Source organism: Cygnus atratus, chromosome 9 (genome assembly GCF_013377495.2).
Source record: "Cygnus atratus isolate AKBS03 ecotype Queensland, Australia chromosome 9, CAtr_DNAZoo_HiC_assembly, whole genome shotgun sequence".
In the NCBI taxonomy this organism is placed as follows: Eukaryota; Metazoa; Chordata; class Aves; order Anseriformes; family Anatidae; genus Cygnus; species Cygnus atratus.
This window is the reverse complement of record NC_066370.1, coordinates 11,849,786-11,869,763: the sequence shown is the minus strand read 5'-3', so window position 1 is coordinate 11,869,763 and position 19,978 is coordinate 11,849,786. Positions and strand designations below refer to the sequence as shown.

Genomic DNA, 19,978 nt, shown 5'->3' with positions numbered 1-19,978 from the left:
ACAAGCAAGGCAGCTTGCAGAGAAATGGTCAGAAAAGTCTGCTGTTGGGTGGACTTCTGTATCTCACTGCCAAAATGCAGCGCTCTTAGGAACGTAGTTTGTCAGACTCCATATACCATGGCCTTACAAAAGCAAAGCCTGGTCATTTGTTATCCAAAAAATAGTAAAAGATTGTGTGCATCTGTGTACGTACACACACACCCGCACACATAGACAGTTCTCCCAACTGCATCTAAATGCTCGGAGTCACTGCTTAAGAAAAATGAGTTGGCTGGATTGGGTTTCAAGAGGTTCCTTCCAGCCTCAGCAATTCTGCAGATTCTCATTACTGCCAGCAACCATTACAAAGGCCTGATAACATGGTACAGTGTGAATAAAAATGAAGCTCTGAATCACACACTGGCATCCAGTCATCTCCATCATTTTGTCAAACTGTGGAGGCACTTGAAGCTAATGCTTACCAAAGCACACGTACAGATGGCAGGATGAAGTGGTTTATCAGTTTTGCTACATACACCCAGAAGAAGCCTGCGGAAGAAGTTCCTGGGAGACTTCAGTCCGAATTTGAAGATTACCACTACTTAAACCTTTCAGAAAGGCTCTACAGTGTTCCTGTGAGCAAGAGCATACATAGATGGTGCACTGGGGCAGAGAAGCCTCATGGTCAGTGGTGCTGAAGCACAGGGTGAGGAGCTGAAGTTCCAAGGCAAAGGCGGAGAAAGGCCTCCAGAACAAAAGCATTTTAAAATTACGATTACTTGAAAAAAGTAGGGCTGAATCCCGAATGCTACACGGGGGCAAGGAAAGCTCCACAGCACGAAAACGTGCACCTCCCTCAACTTAGCAGCTTCCTGTGGTGATGCTGTGGAGTTCCCAGTGTAAGTAGTGCTTATTGGTAGAAAAAAAGGAAAGAAAGAAAAGCATTCTAGACTAAGGATCAGCGGCTAAACAAAAGCACATATTGAAGACCCAAACTTGTTCCTGCTTTGAGACTTCTTGTACCCACAGAGGTCACAATTATTTTTGCTTACCTCTTCACAGAAAAGAAAAAACAACTCTCAAGCCCCTGCAAGGCCCAGAGCTTTATCAACCATTCACCAGGCCAAAGAACCAGCCACACAGAGAGTAGCTTCAACAATATAGCCACCTCTGGTGAATAAGCCCATGACTGACTAGGTGTAAAAGGAATCACCTTAATGCCTGCTGCTGAGAAAGCTGCAGTTGAGATCATGTCCTCTACAACTAAAGAGGAGAGGCCTCAATACTGCTCTAAAGGTCCTGTTAAGATTAGAAAGAATGGGTTGGAGGACTGACATACATGTTGCGAGATTTTACAGAGGTAAAGAATATAAGAATGTACATTATACATTAACAAATGTTTGCTCTAAGCTACTGTCTATGTGGTACATTACATTACTTTAGAACACATTTTGTGTGAAGTGGCAACACTTTGCACTGACAGCACAGTCCAATAAATTGACACAGATTAAATTTGACTGCATTCAGCAAAGACAAGGCCAGGTTCAATGTTACCCCGTGACATAATTCTTCGTTATTGAATCAGCCAAAAGCAACTCGTTTCCAAAACCTACAACCATCTCTTCCCACAGCCTTTCAATGTACTACCGTGTTGAGAATCACCTTGAACGTTTCACTTCTTTTCAAGTGTCCTTTCAAATAGTTTCAGCACAAGGATGAACCTTTTTTACATTCTACCATAACGCAGTTACAGTCCAAAATGCACCAAGTGCACTGTTTTATACCAAATATACATCAACTGTTTCCCAAAAATAGCTCATCTTGGGAAGCAGCATCTCATCGCCATTCTAAGGTAGAAAAGACAGGTTGTGAGGAGAGCTTCCTGCTGCTCTGGGGCCCTCTACAGTGAGCTCCTGCTAAAATACCAGAAGGTCATCCCAGCAACCAAAACAGAATCCACCAATACCAACAAGGCAGGGGGAGACTCCTGCCCTAAAAATGAGACAAACAGGCTTGATTAAATCTTCAGCACTGGAGTTTTTAACATTAATAACCAAACACATTCATTTTCCCAAAAAACATAATGCAATCAACATTCAGTGACCAGAAAGCATAACTCCTCACCTGAAATGATCATTTCACTCATTAAGTAAATAAATTATCTGGAGCGTCGTCATCTCACCTTACGTTTCATTTCGTCATCCTCTTCTATCCTGGCACCGCCAGCGTCACTGAGGACTGGACTCAGAAGAGGAGATGAACCCTGGCCAGCTGCATTCAAATTCACCTGAAACACTGTGTTCAAGCCCAGGGGACTCTTCAGCACAAGTGGGGAGAGCTGAGAATGGTCCACTGGGAGGCCTAGAGGGGAAGAGAATGAGAAGATGGAGCGGGAAAAGAGAAAAAAATTTTTGAAGATACTGTGTCTAAGACAATTACCCACTGTTAGTGTAAACCATAATTACTATTTCAAAATATATACATATATAAAAAAAGAACATACATCCAAATACTTAAGCATGTTTTTCAAAGTAAACAGTTTTCTGTGCAAACCAGCTGTTACGTGGCTGTGCAGTAAGGACAGATGCCTTCAGAACTACATTTAGTGGCACAGATAAATTGCTTATAGTCTAGGAAGAAGTGCTCAAATCCCACTGGATTTTGTTGCATAACAGGGTTCACAACATAGGATTATACTGCAAGTAGCAAGAACACACCTTTTAATTCTTCCTTTTCTAAAATAAGAATTACTTTCCACCCCAGTGAAATCTAGGATAAATCCTTGTGCTACTTCCCACTCCACAAAAAATCTAGAAGACAAAGCTAGTAAAAAATACATTCTGAATTCAGGGAATCTCCAAAACTGTATTCATGGGAGAGGAAAACAGTTGTAGACAAAAAGGGACCACGTGACAGATTTCATTCCTGGCTCTTCTGCTATGTGTATAAATGGAATAATCCACTGATCTCAGGACACCGAATTTGCAGCATTACGTAAGATGAGCATTTTAACTGGATGGATACAACCCTGTACACAGCAAAGCTGGTCTGAAAGAGGAGCAGCATGTGCTGCTTTGCTCTGGATTGGTAATTTTATTTTTTTTTATTTTATTTGTGGACCCTTTAAAGATTTCCAATACTTAAATAAAGCACCACTACAGTGAATTTAAAGCCCATTACTAGTAAGTAGCTGCTGTCCTCCGTTTTGCAGACTCCCTAGACACAACATGCAGACACCCGTGGGGCCCTGCAGTGAGCACGACTGCAAAACCTGCTTTTTAGGACCAAATGAAGGCAACAGACTCTCCAATTATTCACACTGGAGCCATGACATTCCTACCTAAATTCAACCTTTCTTTTTTTTTTTTTTTGACCTTCCCTATGTTAAACAGCCAAGCTTCATCAGATCAGACAACTAAGCAGGCACTCAGCACTTCAGTATCTCTCACTTCTACTGCACTGTTCAAACATTCAGTCACTCTTGCAACACTCTCTGGCATTATTTTTTTGCATTCCAGGCAGAAAGCAAGGGCTAAATCACCTGACCAAAGGCCAACAGAAAACCGACAGCAAGGCCAAAAATGTGAGCTGCATTATCAGCCCTGAGCCTCGAGCTGCACCTCCCCAGGCATCAGCCTGAGCAGCTCCTGCAGGCGTTTCTGAAATTTCCTTCAGTTCTGATTTTCTTGTCCTGACAACTGCTAACTCCTGTCCCCCAGGGAATTCCTACCTGCCCACAGAGAGCAGGTTGACATCTCCTATGCCTTCCTTCCATATTATCACTCCCACTGCAGATTCAACTTTGCACGACTTCTGCATGAGACCTCTGTATTAACCCTCCCATTGGCTTCACTAGTTGTCCTCTCCCCGTTAGCAGACCACTTAAAAATAGCCTCAAAAAGTCTTTTCAGACACGCACACCCCATGGCACACGTGCTGGGAGAGAAGTATGAGCTTTCTCGTTCCCAGCGGGCAGGAGCCAGCTGCTGCTCTTTGGCTCAGGAAGCAAAACCACTTAAATGCGCAGTTGCGGCATGACAGTGACGAGGAAGCTGAAGTGCGTAATTTTCACATTGACAAATGCAGGAAGCTAAACAGTGCTGCGCTCGGTCACCTGGAAGAGATTCAGCTGATTAAGGCTGCGGAGTTAACTATTAATACACTAGCCAAGCAAAGGCATTCTGGAGCGCACGTTGCTCCTGCCTGTGCATTTCCTTCATTCCAGCTACTTTTAACATTTACACCGGGAAGCGACAACGTCTGACATTTGTTTCAGCCATGCGGGGCCAAGAGTCTGTTGGAAGGCTGCTTTTCCATGTCACGGACGGTGAAACAGCTTCAGAACAAAAAGGTAACCAGTGCTAGAGAGCAGGAGGCTCTTTAAATTCCTGGAGTTTAACACGATGTGGCCACACATTCCAGAAGCTTTCATATTAGTTACTTCTGGGTAGACAGACCCACTGTTCAGACACGCGGGGAGCAGGGGTATGTGATTTACCACAGACACTCCACTGCCCGCCTATTTCTGTCAAACCATCTGGCTTTCACTTTATCACTCCGTCAGGAGAAGACGGCCATTAAATCTATTTAAAACACTCATTAGCTCATTGGTATCCGACACGGAGATCCCTGTTCTCTGCAGACAGAGTAAAACGAGAAGCCCAAAGCAAGGGCCACGGTGCTGGACGCGAAGGCAGAGCTCCCTCACCCAGCACTGGCACCGGGGCCTTCTCTGTGGCAGCTGCCCGGAACATGGCCGCCCTGCCCCTGCCCACACACAGCCTCGGCTCACTCCCCGAGGATGACAAGGCACCAGAGGCAAATTCTGTAAAAGGGACATTCCTTGGTTAACATGCCATCCAAAGTTTGGCTTTTCTAGGAAAGGCTGCAGAACATCATGCAGAGCTGGGATGTTTTTTTTAATTATTGCTATGTTTGGGGATTTTGTTTGCTTGCTTGCTTTTTTCACTGCTTTCAGCAAGCATTGAACATAGAAAACTCCTTGTGAGGTGGGACAACACAGGTGGGAAGGTGACGGTGCGGGAACGCGTCCCCAGACAGCACGGCCCGCAGCAGCAAGGTGGGCAGGGGCCTGCTGGCAGCGGGGCCACCCAGGTGCGTTCTGCACCAAGCAGAAACCACTTCTCTACAGTCAGCGCCCAAGGCGAAGGTCTGAAATCGGGGAGCCCTGCCGTGAGCAGGAATGTGTTTCTGAGCAATGACATGGGTATTTCCCTATGTAAAGGAGACCCTCAGACACACGACTGCGTTCTGTGCTTTCACATCGCATACAAACATCAAGACATGGGAGTTCAATGTGACATTTCACATTCTCTAAATAAAACATTTAAGAACATGAATACTTTCTTAGTTAATTATGCTATGTAGTTAAAACTAAGTATCCTTAGGCAAACAAAACCAGGGTTTCATAACAAAGACCAGCATGAATATAATTTAAAAAAAAAATCACATCTAACAGTAAAACATTCCATAAGCACTGGTTTTGATGAGCACAGCCACACACTTCAGTGAGAATGCCAGCCTTATCTTTCACTGCTACTGCATAATATTGTCATTTTTTAAATTATTGTTTACATTGCCTTCTTTTGTCCAGCTAAAAAATGTGAAAGCCTCTACCTAATATACAAAACTATGACTCAATATAAACATTTTCCACTTTTTTTTTTTACTGGTCTTAAGTATATACAGATGTGAAGATTCAAATTAAAATTTGAAATAGAAAAACGTTTAGAGTATTATATGAAACCAGTCATAGAAGGTGCATTATTGGATTATTTTAGGTCTACTTTAAAAAAACAAACAAATCAAACTTTAGGCCAGCTGCAATAACCATTACCTTACCTTGTATTTTCATCAAGAGTACTTGAATTAAATCTCTCTCACTGGCATTATTAAAGTTAGCATGCATTTGTGTTTTTTTTTTTATGTTTGTTTCTTTTTTTTCCTGTAGTTGCATCTATTTAAATTCGCGTCCTATATCCAAAATCCATTTGTAATAAACTAGAATTGTCCTTGCAGAAGAAGCAGCCACACATTTCTTAGTGGCCTTGCTCACAGAAATACTGCAGAGATCTTCTCTAACCTGTCAGGCATTTCACAGGGAATTCACATCTTTGCCCAATGCAAACCTCAGATGTGGGTAGTGGAGGAAAATTTTGGAAAACCACTACCTGACATCAGGGACTAAGCATTTGTGCAATCAGCAACAACAGAGAAAGCAAGGAAGAAAGCAGAGGACAGCCAGGTCTTATGCCTGACTTGTCAGTGAGCCAGTTTTGGTACCACATTAGGAACAGCAGTGGGGAGATGTGCTGGGGAGATCCAACCACCTTACTGGTCAAACTTCAAGAATGAAGAGGAACCAATACATGAAAAGTTACAGCTAGTTTCTATGAGAAGAAAGAAAAGCTGAATATGTGGAGAGTCACTGGCTAGGTTATACTTAGCCATAAACACTGACCTTTATCATTTGAACCATCTAATTTCTGTTGTCTAAAATCAGTCATGTGATGTTCACCCTAATAAACTGCTAGTTGTCCACATATGTACTCACTAAGATTTTTTTTGTTCCAGTTATAAAACAAGATAAATTGAAACATACTTATACAGAAGTTAAGAGAGAATACTTCACGCCTTTGTTCTCCCACACAAGGAAATGTCAAATAAATAAAGATTTAAAATTGTGTGCCTGAGTTTTAATTGTGGTTTTAATTTTAAAAGTGGCTCTGGAAAGCCAGCATGCTAAACCCAACAACTCTCTTTCCTGTATGCCTTCAGAAGCATGTCAGGTGGCATTAAGAGAATAAAGTTTTTGCCTCCCACCCATCCTCTCATCAGCACTGTAAATCTTTAGAAATGCAACACAAATGTGTTTCTTTTTTCAGTGAAAAAATCTGCTCTATAAGAAACGTTCAGCTCTACCAGGAAAAGGGAGATGGCTGAGGTGGAATTTGGACTAAAAAAAAATAACTGTGAACATAGTTATGCTGGCTGAGAAGACTGGAGTTTGATTTTCAGATCTCAGAAATCAAATGTAAGATAGGTCTGTCCTGTCTCACATTGCAAAGATCACTGCCTAGACATTTCAGATAATAGAAGCACACAGTTCACAGCTCCATGTGCCTTCCTCTGAGATTAACACCATTTAAAGTGTTAAAGGTTCCCACTAGAGGACTAGACCAGTATGTTAGAGCACTGTTTTTGCTAATTATATCGACTAGCTTTTACTAAAAGTTTAAAGAGAAGCAGACTTCATTTGATCTAGATGGAGACAACACAGGGTGAAGGTTTTGGCATCACTTCTTGGTTATTTTTCAGAGGATATATCCATTCTTCAGTCCAAATTAAAGCACTGCACATAAAACTACGCTTGACCATGAAGCTTGATAAAAAAGAAGCTCAAGCCAATATGGACCTGTACGTGTTCAGATTACTACTTCACACAAACCTCTGCAGCACAGCTCATGTGAATGGTCAAGGTTTCGACCTAAATGGTTTATTTGTTGCAGGTACATTATTTTCTTGATTCTATGTGAATATTGGTTTAACTTTGCAGGGAAAACACTCCACCAAATTCAGCCCCTGTAACAAAGTAATATGATATGGTAAGTTCTAAAATCTCCTGATATTCCAAAGGAAGTCAGTGGCAATTTGGTTAAATAATTCCTCCTTGATGAAAAACGAAGTGTGTTAGAGTGGGTGTTTTTATTTCTAACTCGGTAAATATCGTATTGAGAATAACTCCAAAAAAATACACAAATTCAAGTTAGCCCAGAAACCTGCTCAGTTTACTTATATGCGTACTATTGACTTTTTTTCATCAAATGTTTACGTAATCAAGGAAAAGATTTACCCACACCTTTATCACAAATTCCTGAAGGTGAACTCTGAACCTGGAAAATATGAAGCAATCTAACTGTCTGCATACCCCATGTTTAGAACAAAGGATAGGTCTTCTATAAAAACAAATATAGAGAAGACAGTCCAAGGGTCATATCGAGCTTAAAAGACAATGAATCCACAGTAAGATTCCACTCTAGCAATTATATTTAATTTTTACTCCCATTTCTATTCCAAACAAAGGTTTGCAGAAAACAGTAATTTGAAAAACACACACCAATATATGGCTGTGCCGGTACTTTCAACAAAAGGATGTAAGAGGAAAACTGCCTTGAGAAATCTGGTAATAAAACTCTAAGATGCTTTAGCTAGCAGAACAAATATTCATTCTATTTCAAACACAAGGGTAACGAAAAATAAAGCTAAAAAGCCCATGATGTCATTTATATCCAAGTTTTCCTTATTTTATTGCATAAACAATTAAAATTATGAATTAGTACAAATCTGCAGGTTCATAACTGGCAATCTCAACAGACACAAAGATATTAAAAGTCCCAACATGTAATTCAATAAAACATTTACTGTATAAAAGATAAAAATTCAAGAGATCAAATAAGAAATTCCAGCCCTCTTTGTTTTCTTAATGTAATCCTTTCCTGAAAAGAGTAGCACCTAGTAAACTGGGGATTCACTCTAACCAAAGCACGTGTGTATCTGTACATACTGATAAATAGGCATTTCTGGTTTCTTACCAAGCTGCAGAACTGTCACAAACCACACTCTTGGCTGCCATCTGAGACTCGCATATTCAAACAACAGTAGAATATTGTGACTTTGAAAAATTTGTAGCATCACCTTCCCACAAACCAGGTACAATGAACCATGTTCCAAAGCTACAGCTCGCTCTGTGGACTAATCCTGCAATAGCCCACAAGCAGATAATAAATTAAGTGGATTTTATGACACACGTTTGGAACTGTAAAGTCTCCCCATCTTCATACATATAGTATATATGTAGGCTCATACATATACACAGCATTTGGACAAGTTCAATGTAGGATCTACTAAGAAGTATAGGTAATGACAGCTAAAAGTCTACAATGAAGATTGTGTTGTATATTCATTCACTCAGTCGATACCTGATAATTATGGCTTAGAACTTTTTGCAAAATGACAATAATGGGAATGACTTACCGACAGGTTTGCACCAAATTGCATAGAATAATGACTTTTATTATCTTCTCCACTAAATCTTACCCTTATCAAGATTTGCAACTAAACAAACTACCACCACCACCACAGAAAGAAACCACCGACCAAAAAAGAAAAAAATACAAAAATCAACCCTTAAACAATATCACCTATGATCACAATACAAATATACACAGGAAAAAGGAGATCAATACTTGGTATTATCCAGCGACTTTGAAATTCACTGGAAATTAAAGTGAAAGTTGAGAGCAAATCAACATGTTGCCCTATTCCATTCTAGGATAAAATACGGTAATTCCTGGGAAATATACAGCAAGTATTACTCTAATAATGAATATTTTAAAATTACAAAGTATACACACAAGCAATAATACAGGCTAGTAAGGTTTACCTATGTTTAAACGGGTGGCTGATAGGTCAGAGAATGTTCTATGACCAGTGTTATGTGCAAATTAAAAGAGATCCACTAACTACGTACATGAAGATCAAAATGTTCTCGTGTAGTGCTTTACATTTAATAAATGCACTTAAGAGTAGAATGGTTGTAAATAGGCACATACGACAATATAGGTGCAGATTAACTTATCCTTTTAAGACACTCATTTCTTCATGTCTTTTAGTCACGTTGCAAGGCGCACACTGAGTACCGCAAGAGAGCTAAATCTACAAGCCTAACTCACTTGGAAAAGCCAATAATATTGACATACCCTTTATGGCTGCATATATTTGCTGAAATGGGACCTACCCAACAGAAGGGAATACAGAAGCAAAAGGATGGAGAACAGGGGCAATGGGTCCATGGCTTGCTCCCCCCTTCTCAAGCACAGCCGTGCCCGTTGGTGCACCGTGTGGAGCAAAAGAACAAACCTGACAACCCCAGTGGTTCTTTCTACTGGAAAAATGCAGCACTAGAACTGCACGTCAACAACAAATCTAAGTACTTTGAAGAGCATGACGTCCCTCCAAGCCTCCCAGAGGCAGGGGCAGAAAGTAAACATGAAAGAACATACCTCCATGAACGACCACATCAGGGAGAGGAGAAGACACACATTCACTTGCCATGGACAAGTGAAGTTTTGCAGCCACGGTTTCACCTGCTCCTACCACAGTTCCTCGTATTCCTCCTTCTCAAGGTGAGCATGCACAGGATACCCCATAAAGATCTCCTAATTCTTCTTATATACTCTCCCCCCTTTTTAATATCATGATCCCTGCAGCAGCTTTCACTGCTCGGGATCCATGAGGGTCCCAGCTCCTGATGCTGGCACTGTTTCAGCACCTGCCAGCACCCCACTCATCTTCTTGACAAGAAAACTTGGGTACTCCGGAAAAAAATGAAACCAGTACCAGGAACTAAGTTTAAGCAGTTTCAACATTGTAAAAAGACAACAAAACAACCCCAGGAGTAACTTGGACAGCACAGCTGGTATTCAGGACATAACCGCACTGCACCGAAGTTCACACATTACCTTACACTATTCAAAGACAGCATACAAACAGAGAAGGGAAAGCCCTTCCTTCTCTCGCCTTCTGCCGTATCAGGAGGTTGCTGGGGGAGAAGAGGATGCCTAGCATGACTCTAATGCACCTGAACAACTGGTAATTGATGCATAAGTCACTGTGCAGCACTCAAAGGCAGGCTGGTTTTTACTCCCATCTCCATCAGAAAATAAATCTGAACTCACCCCTCCGCAGGAAATCAAGAAGCTTTTCTCACAGCTTTCCTGCTATAGGGAAACTGCGACATACAAACTAGATTTTCTCCTCTTCTGTGCCTATGTGGAAAACCATAAATAAAAGAAAATAGCCAATCATGCAACAGTAGGCTTCAAAAGCCATATAGATCTAAAAATCAGAAAAGGCCAGGAAAAAAAAAAACACCGTGACAGCCATAAGCTACCAATTACCAACAGCAAAGATATAACTAGCAGGTGCCAGGGGCATAGGAAGTGGTACTGAACCCCTACAGAAACAGCATTCCAGCAGGGTATCAGCTAGTACTGCACTCTAGCTCCTTTAACCAATTCAGGTGTGCCTGAGAAGCACGTCCTTTCTCTGCTTCTCCACATCCCACACCTGGGAAAGGAGAAAGCAGCACAGTGCTTGCAAGTCCACCACAGTGTGCAATCCTAGCAAAGGGTACTGGTTTTTAGGTGCTGACCAGCATTGTCTTTATGCAAGCATCCCCACTTCAGATACAGAGCAGTAAGCAGATGTGAAAGATCACTGCTCCTGGTGACACACTTAACTACAACCTTAGCCTGAAGAGCCCCGTACCTCGATCAACGCTCCCTTTCCCCACACCCTTACCCCAGCCCGTCCTCTCCTGTGGTTAGACACATCTTGCTCTAAAAGCTAACAGACCGGGACCGTAGTCACTCCAGCTCCTTTAAAAAACAAAATGGGTATCAGATTGAGACTCTTACTACTAGTTTTTTTTTAAAAAAAAAAATCCCTGAGATTTAAAATTGCCAACAGAAATTCTGCATAGCTGCAAAATACAAGGAGAAGAAAAATATTAAAGGCACTTCTTGGGACTGACTGCTCTGAAAGACAATATATCAGCAAGCCTCCTCTCAGGCTTACCAAGCACATTTATTGAAATTACAGAAACAAGCTTTTTTCTCTTCTTAAGATCTTTGGAAATTCTAGAGAATTTAGTTGGATTTATTCCTATATTAAGCAACTGTAACATATTTAGAGAGAATGCTTGTGATTGAGGTATGAAACATAAAACAGAGGCAGACGTACTTATATGAAAATAGTTCAATCTTGATTTTTGTTTTTTGAAGACCAAAGACATTAAAGGCCGCCTTCTAAAATCTTTATCCACATTTTAGTCCCTGACCCTACTACTTGTAAGAGAGTTAGTAGACAGAAGTATTTTTTCTGATTTTCTTTTTCAAGTTACATAATGTAGTTGTGGGAAGAAAACCAGACCAAAAAAAAAAAAAAAAAGGAACCAGCTTTTGACACAGCTGAAGACCTCCTCCAAGTGCCTATTTACAAAAGTCACATCTATGACAATTTCCACAGGTATGAATAAAGTCAAATCAAGAGCTACAGAACACACATTCAACAGGGGAAAAAGGAAAAAAAAACCACAACCCACACATACAGCACTTACAAACAAGAAAGACCAATTAAACAGCTGTACATTCCTGTAAGTTCAAACTAGTTCTAAATGTGCTTTGATTTTCTGTGCCACTGGCAAATGCGACAAGTTTCTAATGGAACAACAGTGATCCCATTCAAACACAACAACCACAATGCTAATAAGTACCGTGAGTACTAATCATGTCTTGGTAAGTACTAAGCTAGAAGAAATGGGTGACTAAAGGATGTTTTACCTTGTCATGTTCTACCACACATTGAGAGGAATTCCCTTGAATTTTTAGTTACCAGAATTTTGTGAAATACTGGTATTTTGTAAATGTTTGACTAAGAAGGAAGGTCTTTTGGCAATACATAGAGACAACAAGTAAGAAAACTGATACGAAATATTGAGTATAAAATTATACTTATCGTAGTAAGCTGCTTATTCTGGAGGCATTGATTGTACTAGTACTGCACTATCTCCTTCTCCTTTTAATAAAAAAAGCCCATATTTTAAAGAAAAAGTTAAAGCTATCACCAGATTTCCCTGCACCTGTCTTTCCCCAGATCAAGTAGACTTTTATGAGCTAATTTGTAGGCACTTTTATGCAGCATAATTAAATAAAGAAAAAGGATTAGACAAAAATGCAATGGGGATTAAGTACTTTCGCAGTCTATGCATGCATCTCCAAAGTACTGAAAAGCAGAAGTGTACTTTTTTGTTGCTTGACTGTTGAAGGCACTTCGTAGGCAGAAAATACAACGATTGTCTTCACAAGAAGTTTTGTTGGCTCCCATTTTCATTTGATCATGTTGCATAGTTCTGTATCTTAAAACTATCTTTCATAGTTGGCTTGAAGATTATCCTTTTTTGTTTGTTTTTTGATTGTGGAAAAAAAACAACACAAGGACTCTCACTGCAGTGCAGGACAGCAGCTAATTTACTCGATGTGGCTGCTCATTAACAAACATCTGCAAAAACAGCTGTTGTGTTCAGCATATTATATCACTCTTACAGACGTGTTCCTAGCCAAAAAAATCCTTCAACACTATAGTTTGTGATGAGTCTGCATGAGTAAGCTGATGGTTCTTAAGTTCTCCGAAATCAGTGTTTTTTCCTACCTATAGTATTTTGAGGACATTGTAGCTTGTTATGACACATTCTGGACGTAGTTTGATGCATATAATGCAGTACCAGATCTAGGGTGCTTTAAGAGAACTGAAGAGACACAGGAAAAAAAAATCACTTATGGTATGTGATTTAAAATCCAGCCACTGGATTAGAGTTTTCTTGTTTAAAGTGACTGACATCACACCTTTCTGGCTTCTAAGCCTGAACAGCTTAGAGAAATCCCTCCTAAAAATCAAGAATCAATGATTGACATGCGCCTTCTCTGTCCAATCTTCCTGAGTGAGATTTTTTAAATTATTCTGAAAGTCAAAAGTAAAGTTCTCACCAGTTGCTTGAGCAAAAGGATTACTAAAGACAAGGTTTACATCCAGTGGTGCAGCAGTTTCAGAGTCCCAGGAGTCTGTATCTGTACTGCTAGAGTCTTCCGTGGTGGTAGGTGGATAGCTCAGCTGTTCTAGCTGATCAATGATGTCACTGAACTGGAAGGCTGAACTGGACTCAGAGCGGATTGAGTAGGCTGGGAAGTTCACCATCGAGCTCGCCTCCGAATGGTTAGCGGAGCTGTATGTGTGCAAGGAGGACGTACCATTTAGTGGCAAATTATTGAGGGAGCTGCTCTCAGAACGGTTGTTGATGAGCGAGCTCGTTTCAGAAGGGCTCAGGAGGCTTTGCATTCTGCTTGCTTGTGCCTTAACCTCAAACAACTCTGAGGTATCTGATGGCCTCTCATTGCCATTGAAATCACTCTCTTCTTCAAATTCAAACTCGTCTTCCATATTCATATCTACCGCTTCTGTTGAGTACCTGTCAGGGCTTGACTGAGAAGAGACTGTATTTTGTTGAAGGGCATCTTTAGTTAAGGCAGGCAACTCTGACGCATGCTTTGAAAAATCTGAGCCCTTTAACTCCAAACCGCTGTACACGTATGAAAATGCCTCAGAGCCCCCAGCAAAAAAGGAAATTTCTGCTGGGTCGTCATCAATAAATTCCTCTGACACCTGTAACTGTGAATTTGTCAATGTGAAAATAGGGGCGCCCCTACTGCAGTGCTGATTCTCTTTTTCAGCGACAAAACCACCTGTGGTAAAGTCATCCTCATCATTGTCATTTTTACAAAGAGCCCTACTCTCCTTACTGCTCTTCTCTATGTCTAGATCTAAACCACAACCACTCTCAGCAACAGGACAAGCAGGGTTACAGTTTCCTGCAACACTACCAAACCCAACACCTTGGAATGACTGGAACGTGGGAGATCCAGGCTGCTGCATCAATTTCCTCCCTGTTTCTTCTACAGGCGCTGCAGTATTTTTCTCTGGAATCCTTGTGTATGGCACTCGGGGGTCCAAAGAGGAAGGGCTGGTTTCTGCAAAGACGGGCAGGACAGTAGTAGGAGTGGCCGATGAATGAAATGAGTGGAAGGGGACAGTCGCTGAGGCAGGAGACCCTGGGGTTCTCAAGCCCTCAGTGAATGCAACACTCTGAGGAAAAGAAAGTAAGAAAAGAACAGGTAACAAGATTTTTATAATACAAACAAAACAAAAACAATGTCTGTCTCCTGACGCAAAAAGAATGCATGCTTCAACAAAGCTCACTTTACAGCCAATAAAACTTTGCAAGTAGAAATAGATCTAGCATCCCCAGTAAGAGGCAAGATCTTTTTTCCCCAAATTCTGGTAACCAGATGGAAAATTGAAACCATGTATTTTATAGCCTCTGCTGAATAGCATAAACAACAGAAAATAACACAAAACAAGAACTGCCAAATCTTCAGTGCTTCCTTAGCCTCTCACATGTAATGCAAGCACATCCAGTGAAACAATAAACCATTGCATTTATACGTTTATTTCTTGCCTGTGGCTGTAGAAGCCATCTATACAATGAACTCAAGACTTCCACAAAAAAAAGGCAGATAGTAACTGAACACAATCTAATCTTCTGAAAGAGTAACATACTAGGAACTATGACATCTTCTGAGTTAAACTGAACTCTGAAAAGGAAAATATTCACCTTAGACTCCATAAGCTACAACTATCAAAACTGCTACTACTTGCAAAAAAAGAAGAAAAATTATGCATCAGGGACAAAGATTAAACAGTGCAACTGATTCCAGACAAGAACTGCACTTAATCACCTTCCTATGCAGTCACCTTGGAAAGGTGCTTGTCAGCTCTACTGATTGCACTGCTTACAGTACTGCAGAACTAACCTGTTTTGGCACGTCTGTGTTTGAAGCATGAGTGGACACTCTGACTTTGCTGTGCCTCCTGCAGAAAAGAAAGCATCCTGTGAGCATCCAAGACATCAATCAGCCTTCTCCCTTCCCTCTTCAGCTATTTACATTCTAATAGCCAATAAAAAAAGTCTCAAGATGTATTTTATTACGTTCTGTTAATAACTAGTTCAAGATTTTAAAATTGACAATTGTTCTAAATTGAACAACACAGGAGTAAGAAACATACAGAGAAGCAAGATCCAGACCATTCATACCACTGAGCTCAAAAGCAACACGGGGCAAAAGGATAGATTAAATAGCAGATTTAGTTTCTTCCTTTGTCATCAGTATAAACTTCTAATTCATTCTGGTTTTGAAACTATTCATTTGTAATCTGTAACAATGATTATAAATAATATTTCGGTCAACCATCTATTTAATGGCATATAACATTCTATATGTTAAACTCAAAAAAGTGGTATCCTGCATCACAGTCATGGTTAAAGTTATTCCATGGCAATCATTTACTAGAAAATCAACCTATCATAGAATCATCCAGGTTGGAAAAGATCCTTAAGATCAAGTCCAACCATCAATCTAGTACTAAACAAGTGACACTTGTCATCCAGCAAAGGAGCTCAACTGTAGTCCAAGACATTAAGTAGATGAAATGTAAACTTTCTGAAATTCCTATTAAGCTCTTATAAACTTTCAGATAAACAACTGTGAAGAGTTTCCCACGTGTGGATAGAATGGGTTTCATAGTCAAGTTTAAGTGACATAATTTCTTAATACAAATGCACACTCCTTATGTATGTGTTTAGAAACACATGACTATTTAAGGTCACTCTTTCATACTTGCAGAACCCAAGACCAACTGTAAGCTCTCCCACAGGCTACTTGTGTGATTTTAAACACAGTCTTAACTATGCTTCAGTTTTCCATCCGTACATTACTAAACACAAGGTCAAAAAGGGTATGTATATTAATTACTGAGTATTGTTTAAAATTACTTTGCTGTACATCATATCCTACATCAGGTAATATCTGTAAATAGCAGTGATCGTCACCATCAGTATTTAGATTGACCTCAGGGTGCAACCTCTACGCAAGAGAAATGACCCACTATTGCCCAGGGATGCTAGCTGCATTATGTTCTGAAAGTAACAATATGATGAAAATCGTGTTCAGGAATTGAGAACTATGACAACGCCATTTTGGATTTAAGCTTGAGTTTGATGTTACTGCCTCAGCTGTTCTTCAGTGTCCTTCTATCAAGCCACTCTAACTTCTAATACTGCAAAGCAATGATGATGAAGTGATGAGGACTCAATATTTGCAGCTTAATACTGCCATGAAAGGAGACCACTCTCCCTGTGGCACTGTTCCCAAACTTATTTTGGACTTTCTAGAGTCAAATCAACTCTAACAGTTATTATATTGCAAAATAATATATACAAACCTCTTTCACTGCCCACTTAGCAAGTTGAACTGTCTTACCTCTTGACAATATAAATACTAGGACACGGGAGACAGGTACACAATAGGTTCATCACTGTTAATATGTGGAAGTACAACATTGAAAAGCATCAGGCTACATTAGCTTCAGGAAGAATGGATGAAAACAGGGCTCTTAATTACCACTACCCCTTGCTCAAACACATGAACATGGTGACATACATGCGTCTTCAAAATACATTGAACTTCTAGATTTCTAAGTCACACGCTGCCCACTTAAATTAAAATGCAATACTGAAACTTTTATATGCTTCTTTACATCGTAATGCGATTACAAGTTGGCAAAAAATTTAGTTCAGCTACCTTAAATTTGAAGCAGGCCTTAATAATGAAGAAGTCAGCTAATGAAAATGCCTCCAAGGATCATTTAAAACCATTGAAATTTAAGAAATAAGGGTACTGTGAAAGTCTCAACTACATCACACCTTACAAAATGATTTGCATTTACCTTTCATACGGAGTTTTTCTCATCCCACTGTCCTTAATATAATCCACTAGCTGCTTCTGTGTTCGTCCACTGTCAACCCATAAAAGAACAAACATTATGAAATGCAGTGAATAAAAATTATAAATGAGATTATTTTAGAATACTTTTTCCTTTTGATCTCGTTTTCTAAGATACAAGCAATTCAGCTTTAATAAATTCGTTATGTTTCTTCATACCTGTATCTGAATGATGACCCTCTGGTGAAGAAGACTGCTTTAGCCTTTGGCTTTGGCTGATCAAAGAGCCTAAAAAATGTATGATATTCAACACAGATTTTCCAGAAGTTTTTACACTCATCCCTACTTCCCAAAAGAAACTCCAGCGTATCTTGATATGGGCCCTGGGAACAGAACACAAAAACCAAGTAGCACATGAAATGGCAACGGAATAGAAAAGGAAAGTACAAATACATCTCAACAAAAAGGCTCAACTATAGTGAGATACAGTACTCTGCTAAATCACTTCTCATATTTTTTAAAGCAATGGATATGATTTTGAAAGCAGTTTAAATCGTGTAATAGCTTTCAAAGATATTTGTTAACATGGAAGAATGGAAAAATGCTTAAAACGCACTCAACTAAGACTTTAGTAGCATGCTGGATATATTCCATGTTAAGAAACACTGATTGTAAAATTTGCAATTTGAAAGAAATTAAAATATTGAAGTGAATAATTAGTGATTTTAAAATACTTTTTCCTTAGAAGTTCTGATGTTTGTCTCTCACTTCATGAGATTTGTAAGAGGCAGGAAAATGCTGCATACATCAGAATACAGTTATCACATAACATTTCTGAGGGTCTCTTTGTGAGACATATGCAGCCAACCTGTCCCGTTTCAAATTTCTGAGCTACACATAGCTATATGATGCCCATATATTTTTTTTCCATTCTAATACAACCCTAAGTTGAACATAAACCTGTATTACAGTGTGGAAGTAACAAAGGAAGCACCAGTAACTTTGATGACATCCGCAATAAAAAACATCTACCGTAAATCAGCCAAGCATGAAAAATAACACTTCTGCTATACAGACATATAAAAAAGGCTGTAGTAAGACCAATCACGTAGTTCTTAAAAGTAAGCTCCAACAATATCATCTCAGTCAACTACTGTTTCCTGAGGCGTATCATGTTACTTTATTCATATTTGAATCAAGAGATTCTGTACCAGATTTTTTTTTATTCAAGCAGCTTACATTCAACAAGTTCCTGGATAAAACAGTCATAGAAAGTAAACGTCTTTTGTATCAGCAGCGTACTAGATTGTTCTCCTAAGGAGCTACAGTCAAAAGCACTCCCTAACAAGTTTTTATCTGAAACAGAAAGATTTATTATGTCAATGCTTAATTTAGCTCAGCTCAGTGTGACTATAATGGAACAGAGGGCTCATATGAGCCATTTATATCCAAGAAAAATATTAAATACAACTTTTTCAGAGTAAAAGTATACAGACATTACACACCAAATACTTGACTTCAATTTTTTTTTCTGTCATATTTACACACATGTATGCCTATGTCAGAGATACAATGAGGCTGATACACAAAGCTAAAATCTTTGATAACAGCCATGGAGTGAGAAAGTAAATATTTTTACTTGAATAGTGAAGCCAAGCCTAGTTTTCTGAAAATGTTTTAAAAATTAAAAACTCTAAAATTTTTCGTAAGAAAAAAAATTATTTTTTTCAACACTGACAAGTCTGTTATTATGGCAGAACTTACACAGACCTCTGGGTGGAGTTTAATAAGGAATCTTTTCCTCTTGAAGCTTAGTTTTCGGACCTTTGACCAGTTAAAGGTATTGATTTTTGTATTGCCCTGAATTGAAACAATAACAGTTAAAAGTTTGCAAAAGTTTCAGAAGAGCAGCAAACAGAATTCTGATGCAGGCATATAGATACATGCATGTGCACACACACCCCGTCCCATTCTGTTCAATTCTTATTTCTTGTAACAATATCCTGTTAAGCAATTTTATCTTTTAGTACAAGACTAACTACAAAGCTTACAATGTATGTGTGTCTCTGAGCAGACACCAGAAAACTGATTGGAAACCTAGAAAGTTGGAATGGAAAAGAACATTGTAACCCCACAGATATTCAGGATATCTTATGGTACAAGATTAGGGTTTCATTTTACTTAATACAATAATTTGTGGGCCTAAATGACACTTTGTTGACCATAAAAAATGTGCTATATTTTACAATCAGACACACTTGAAATTAAAATGAGACTTACTCCCAAGGCACGCTAATGAAGAGACAGATGCACCCAGTAGGCTCTGCCCACCTTACCTGGAATACCAGCACACCCATGTGTGAAACAGCTAGGTTAATTTTTGTGCCCTCACGGTCAGATGCAAGGTGAAATCTGATGCCATACATCTCCAGTTTCCGAGCAATTTCAAGCACTTGGAAGTCTGATTCAGCAGGAGTTTGACCTCTGTCATGAGGAAGAAAAAGAAAGTTTTAAGACCAATTTGG

At 39.6% G+C, this 19,978-nt stretch overlaps 1 protein-coding gene across 5 annotated transcripts in view; it reads right to left on the bottom strand.

The window, feature by feature from the left end:
* FARP2 (FERM, ARH/RhoGEF and pleckstrin domain protein 2) overlaps nt 1–19,978 on the bottom strand; it is an 86,074-nt gene that overhangs the window by 20,142 nt on the left and 45,954 nt on the right. For 3 of the 5 annotated variants that reach the window (XM_035544482.2, XM_050712639.1, XM_035544481.2), the window contains exons 8-14: nt 19,790–19,937; nt 19,224–19,313; nt 17,673–17,836; nt 17,458–17,526; nt 15,486–15,543; nt 14,508–14,757; nt 2,162–2,340 (exon numbers count right to left, since the gene is read on the bottom strand). In XM_035544482.2, the coding sequence (XP_035400375.1) occupies nt 2,162–2,340; nt 14,508–14,757; nt 15,486–15,543; nt 17,458–17,526; nt 17,673–17,836; nt 19,224–19,313; nt 19,790–19,937 (958 nt within the window). Of the gene's footprint in view, nt 1–2,161; nt 2,341–14,507; nt 14,758–15,485; nt 15,544–17,457; nt 17,527–17,672; nt 17,837–19,217; nt 19,314–19,789; nt 19,938–19,978 lie in introns of all 5 variants that reach the window. The other 2 variants (XM_050712638.1, XM_035544480.2) reach the window with 1 other exon arrangement.